Source organism: Felis catus, chromosome E1 (genome assembly GCF_018350175.1).
Source record: "Felis catus isolate Fca126 chromosome E1, F.catus_Fca126_mat1.0, whole genome shotgun sequence".
In the NCBI taxonomy this organism is placed as follows: Eukaryota; Metazoa; Chordata; class Mammalia; order Carnivora; family Felidae; genus Felis; species Felis catus.
This window is the reverse complement of record NC_058381.1, coordinates 39,542,383-39,548,930: the sequence shown is the minus strand read 5'-3', so window position 1 is coordinate 39,548,930 and position 6,548 is coordinate 39,542,383. Positions and strand designations below refer to the sequence as shown.

The 6,548-nt window shown below is 41.3% G+C and overlaps 1 protein-coding gene across 1 annotated transcript; it reads left to right on the top strand.

Annotated features, from left to right (window-relative positions):
- The first annotated feature begins 233 nt into the window (after positions 1–233).
- On the top strand, positions 234–5,170 carry KRT27 (keratin 27). Its single transcript, XM_003996838.5, has 8 exons — positions 234–707; positions 1,418–1,500; positions 1,866–2,022; positions 2,301–2,462; positions 2,548–2,673; positions 4,036–4,253; positions 4,685–4,734; positions 4,850–5,170. The coding sequence occupies exons 1-8, from the start codon at positions 294–296 to the stop codon at positions 4,990–4,992; spliced, it is 1,353 nt and encodes a 450-aa protein (XP_003996887.1). The 5' UTR covers positions 234–293; the 3' UTR covers positions 4,993–5,170.
- Positions 5,171–6,548: the final 1,378 nt, after the last annotated feature.

Here is a 6,548-nt window from a genome sequence, read left to right as displayed (position 1 = left end):
TAATAATCTTGATAATACTCCTCCCTGTCCCATTTTGGAGATAACAAATAACCCCAAGGTAACTATCCACCTACAGAAATGGACACAGTAGGGTAAAGGCGTTCATTAAAAAAAAAAAAATCACCCAATTATGAGTAATTCAGGATGAGCTGGCAAACACCATTTTGCTATGAGTAGCAAAGTTCATCAAGAAACACCCTGATAATGTGTATATAAAGACAAGCTCGACTGTTTGAGCAGAACATTTGCCATCGAAGCTTCACCCCAGGAACAAGCTCTGCAGCCTGGACATCATGTCTGTGCGCTTTTCTTCTGCATCCAGACGGCTTGGCTCTAGCGGGGGAGTGGGCTTTGGGGCTGGAAATGCATGTGGTGTGCCAGGCATTGGAAGTGGCTTCTCTTGCGCTTTTGGGGGCAGCTCACCTGCAGGAGGCTATGGCGGAGGGCTCGGAGCGGGGACGGCCTCTTGTACTGCCTTCATGGGGAACGAACACGGCCTCCTGTCGGGCAACGAGAAGGTGACCATGCAGAACCTCAACGACCGGCTGGCCTCCTACCTGGAGAATGTGCGCGCCCTGGAGGAGGCCAATGCTGACCTGGAGCAGAAGATCAAGGGCTGGTATGAGAAATTTGGGCCTGGTTCCTGCCGTGGTCTTGATCATGATTACAGCAGATACTTCCCAATAATTGATGACCTCAGGAACCAGGTAAGAAACACAATGTTGTGAGGGTTAGTTAATACCCCAGAGAGTATTTAGCCACACAAGCACCCACAAACGTGTATGCTGTTACACACAGCAGGGCTTTGCTCTCAGCTTCTAATTTTCAGAAGTTCATTATTAATATTAAAAATAATTTATTAAAAATTTGTTAATGTTTATTTTTGAGAGAGAGAGAGAGTCACAGTGTGAGCAGGAGAGGGGCAGAAAGAGAGGGTGACACAGAATCTGAACCAGGCTCCAGGCTCTGAGCTGTCAGCACAGAGCCCAACACGGGGCTTGACTCACGAGCCATGAGATCATGACCTGAACTGAAGTTGGAAGTCCAACCGACTGAGCCACCCAGGCACCCCAATATTAAAAATAATTTATATTAAAATTCTAATCTTCGAACATGGCTCACCCATACCTGGTATGAGGTATGCACGTTTATGCTTTTTGTGATATGAAAATATCAAAAACTGCCCAATGTTTCCTGCTATTTATTTATAAGTTTTTCCATAGAAAGGATTTTTTTTAACGGGTGGGGTGAAGTGGTAAAAGAGGCCAGACTTAATTTCCCGTTTCCAAAAGTATCATCTTATTATTAGAGACAGAATGCCAGAAAGATTACTATAATTTCATAGGTGACTTTATTTCAAGGGAAGGTGACATTTTTAGATTATTTCCTCACTCTTAACTAACTCTCCATTTATCAGATAATTTCTGTAACTACCAGTAATGCCAATATTATCCTGCAAAACGATAACGCAAGACTAACGGCTGATGACTTCAGGCTAAAGTAAGTAGAGCTGAAGAGAAACCAAAGAAGGTTAGCTCAACATTCCCCCCACCCCTTTAATTTAGGCTATTGGAGGTCACCTAACTTGTTTGATTTTGCTTCTTTGTTTTAAACCAAATGTGTGTAAGAATGGCCAGCTGAATGGGAAATTTAGGAACTGACACAAATGAATGTTAAGATCATATGAAAGATTTTCGAGTGTTCCTATTCTCTTGCTTCAAAGAAATTTGTTCATTGCATTATGGGCGGTCTAACGGAAGTTTTGGGTAGATTTTCACAGTTCGACCTCAAAGCACGGTTGGAGTTTTATGATGACCTAAAAAGTGATGGGACTAAGGTAATGCAGGTGTCTACTATTTCCTAAGGTTTGAAAACGAACAGGCCCTTCACCAGAGCGTTGACGCGGACGTCAGCGGTTTGCGCAGGGTCCTGGATGAGCTAACTCTGTGCAGAACGGACCTAGAGATCCAGCTGGAAACTCTGAGCGAGGAGCTGGCTTACCTCAAGAAGAATCACGAGGAGGTAGGTGCTCTGTCTCCCCCGATTCCACAATCCGCCTCGCTCCCAAAATTGAAAAATACATTTCAGATGGCGAGTCTGATGTCTGACGTCAATATTCCAAAAGGAATTTGTCAATTTCTCCCTATGGTTTAGACTGTTTGAAATGTTCCTATTCATCCGCCCCCAAAGAAACAAACTTTTATAACAAAGCAAAACAAAACACTTCTAATCTTCTGCATCCTGTCTTGTCTAGTTCCTTTGAAAATACTCAGCTCCTAACATGGTTACCTTTCTTTTAGGAAATGAAGGCCCTGCAGTGCGCGGCGGGCGGGAACGTGAACGTGGAGATGAACGCGGCGCCCGGGGTGGACCTCACGGTCCTGCTGAACAACATGCGGGCAGAGTACGAAGACCTGGCCGAGCAGAACCGCAGGGACGCGGAGGCCTGGTTCAACGAGAAGGTGAAACCCCGTGGGGGCGCGCTTGCCGGGCCCTGAGCGCTGATGCAAGGCAAGCTGCACCCTAACATGCTCCCCAACCTTGCAGAGCGCTTCGCTGCAGCAGCAGATTTCCGACGACGCTGGTGCCACCACCTCAGCTCGGAATGAGCTTACGGAAATGAAACGTACTCTTCAGACCCTGGAGATTGAACTTCAGTCCCTCTTAGCAATGGTCAGTAAAAAGTACAAAAAAGATTTGTTTCAGAAATTGAGGTAAAAATCAGAAGAGTGCTTCTTCCACGTGATATTACTTAGTTTTGTTTTTATCCGTTAATGACCGTGCTTTGAAATAAGACACCTTTGCATTTTGCCCAGCAGAACCCCTCTTTGCCTGGAAAGTATACCTAGATGCTCATAATTATGAAACATTAGAAATTAGCAAGTACAATTCTTTTGAGATGCCCGTAAAAGAAAAGAGTTTTTACCCTGAGTCTTCCCTCCTAAGGCAAAAGATCAAAAAGCATTCTCCATGGAGTGCAAAAATACCTTTTCACCTCTCCTAGCTTCCTCATCTAGCATTCCTTTGGGCCACTTAATTAAGAGTACTTACAAGTTCCATCTTAGGTGGCATAAACAAGAAGCAAAGCAGAGGCGGGAAGGTTGCCTATAAAGCTCAACAGTCATGATAATAATAGTAACCTTTTCATTAAGGCCCAGCACTTTCCCCCACATGAATCCACAATAACCCTAGGGCTTGGGCAGGGCAGACTTTATAATTCATGTCATTATTTCCAAAAGAACAATCTAAGATTCAAAGACTCTTCCCAGAGTCCCACAGTTGAATATGAAGGAACCAGAACTTTCTCTCCAGATTTCCTAGCTCCCACCTCTATACTTTTTCCACTACGGCGAGTAAACAAACCTTTAGGGTTGATCCACAAAGGAGGGTATGAATGTATATGAAATTGGGACTTTGCAAAAAATTCTTGCAGATGAAAGAGTAAGACACTCTTATCTTCATCCCATGTAGAACTATAGCAGGCATCCCTCTTTAGGAGAGACCCTATATAAACCCATTTGGATTCACAAGCCGATGAGTCAAACCATTCAAAGATTTAAAAGGCCATTCTTTCCTTTGGGTCATTTTACTTCTGGAAAGTTTATGCATTTCACTAGGGGATTGTCTTTTAATAGAAGAGCTACAATCTCCCTGAGAGGAAGCTGTTACATGATTAGAAACAAGGCAGCTAATTGTCTGAGAACTTTTTTCCTGGGGAATGTGGCAAATTGTGCCAGACTCCACAAGCACAGGCTATATTGGTGGGGTAGAGGGATCTTTACACTGTGCGCTATGAAGAAACAAGTTCACCTTTGCTAACACTCCTGGACATGAGTGACATTCACCACCAACTGTGTCATTCTCAAACACAACAACAGTATGACGATTAATATTGAACAAGGGGGACTCTTTGGGGTAAATATGGTCATTTGCATTATGTAAGGATAACTCTTTTAAATGTCTCTTAAGTGCTCTGCCTGATTCTAAAACAACATTGTGACATTTTCTACTGAACTGTGTCTTACTGATCCTCAGAAACACTCCCTGGAGTGCTCCCTGACCGAGACCGAAGGGAACTACTGCACGCAGCTCGCCCAGATCCAGGCTCAGATCGGGGCCCTGGAGGAACAGCTGCACCAGGTCCGAACCGAGACGGAGGGCCAGAAACTGGAGTACGAGCAGCTGCTCGACATCAAGGTCCACCTGGAAAAGGAAATTGAGACCTACTGCCGCCTGATAGATGGAGAGGATGGGTAAGTACCACTTCCATTGAGAAAACATTTTATCTTAAGGTTATTGAATTTTTTTTGAAATCAGGGATAAAGTATTTATGACCCATATCATGTGTACATAAACTCCTTCTAGTGTTATTTAGAATCCAGATATCTCCCATCTTTTTTTTTTAAAGTTTATTTATTTTTGAGAGAGGAAGGCAGAGAGAGAGCACAAGCAGGGAAGGGTCAGAGAGAGAATTCAAGCACGCTCTACACCGCCAGTGTGGCGCCCCATGAAGGGCTCAAACTCATGAACACTGAAATCATGACCTGAGCTGAAATCAAGAATCACACTTAACAGACTGAGCCCCCCAGGCGTCCCCAGAGATCTCCCATCTTAAATCCTTGTTTTACGATTTCCTCAGCAAAACAGAGTGAAATAATTAATACAAGCTCTCTTATTTTTACAGCTCTTGTGTTAAATCAAAAGGCTACGGAGGACCAGGAAATCAAACAAAAGGTAAACAAAAGTTGTGTTAAGCATCCGGCATTTACTTGTATGTTTCAAATTGTGAGTTAATTATTTCCCCTTTATGAATTTGATAAATTCTAACAATTCTTATGTGTCATTTTAGACTCATCTAAAACCACCATGGTTAAAACGATTGTTGAAGAAATAGATCCTCGTGGCAAAGTTCTCTCATCCAGAGTTCACACTGTGGAAGAGAAATCCACCAAAGCCAACAACATAAAGAGTGAACAGAGGGTGCCTTCCTGAACCCCCAAAGAAGAGCCCCTAAACTAAAATACCAACCTGAAGCTAGGTTCCTAAGTGAAAGCCCTCTTATTTTTCTGCTTTTCTTCCAGTGACTTAAGAACCTATTTTTAGAATTGTAGCATTTCTTTGGATTTCTCTCTGGTGGTGTTTCAATAAAAACTCTTCTTGTTGCAAGACATCTTCACTGGTTGTGGCCAATCTTTGCATTTTAAACATACCCCAGATGGGAGCTGAATCTTATTTTTAATTTCTTCTGTTTAATTCAGTGGCCTTCACAAGTTAGGAGTAAGTTTAACAGGCAAACTGGTTGGAGTCTTTTTCACATCTCTGTAAAATTTTAAATCTTTCCCCTTCCATCTATAAACACTTGTTATGCACACTTGCTAAGTGCTGGCAATGAGAATAAAAGTGTATAAAATCTAATCCCTGAGTGCAACTTGCTCATAGAGTGGAAATAAGAAATTGAAGAGCCAAATACATCCTTAAAATAACAACAACAACAACAACAAACTGTAAATGGTGATATTTGAAGGTAGAATGGAAAAGAGAGAGATGCAGGAACTAGACAGGGCAAGAGTGGAATTCTGCAACACAATGTTTGGCCACAAAACACGTCTTAACAAACTGAAGAAGACTGAAACTGTATCAGGTGTCTTTTCTGGCCACAGTATGAAACTAGAAATCAATAACAGAAGGACAATTGGAAAATTCAGAAATATTTAGAAACTAACTAAGACATTTCTGAACAACCAATGGGTTAAAGAAGAAATTGAAAGGAAAATTAAAAAAAAAATCTTAAGACAAATGGACATGAAAATATAATATACTGAAACCTATGGGATGCAGCAGAAGCAGTACTTAGAGGGAACTTTCTGGGATAACCACCCATATCAAGAAAGAAGAAAGTTCACAAATAAACAATCTAACTTTACACATCAAAGAACTAGAAAAAGAAGGAGAAATTACGCCTAAAGTTAGCAGAAGGAAGGAAATAATAAAAATTAGAACAGAAATAAATGAAATGGAGACTAGAAAAGAAACAGATAAGATCAAGAAGACTGAGAGTTGGTTTTCTGAAAAAATAAAATGGACAAATCTTTACTAGACCAACCAGAGAGAGAGAGAGAGAGAAACTGAGAAGGAGAAAACACTTCCAAACTCACTTTACAAAAGGCCAGCATTACTCTTGTACCAAAACCAGACAAAGATGTTACAAGAAAAGAAAATTATAGGCCAATATCCCTGATGAACCTAGATGCCAAAATCTTCAACAAAATTCTAGCAAAACAAATTCAACAGCACATTAAAAGAATCATACACCATGATCAAATGGGATTTATCTCTGGGATGCAAGAATGGTTCAGCATAAACAAATTAATGAATGTGATACACCACATTAACAGAAGGAAGGGTAAAAATCATGTGATCATCTCAAAAGATACAGAAAAAGAATTTGACAAAACTCAACACCTTTTCGTGATAAAAATGCTCAACAAATTAGGTATAGAAGGAATGTAAGTCAACATAATAAAAAGGCCATATTTGACAATACCACA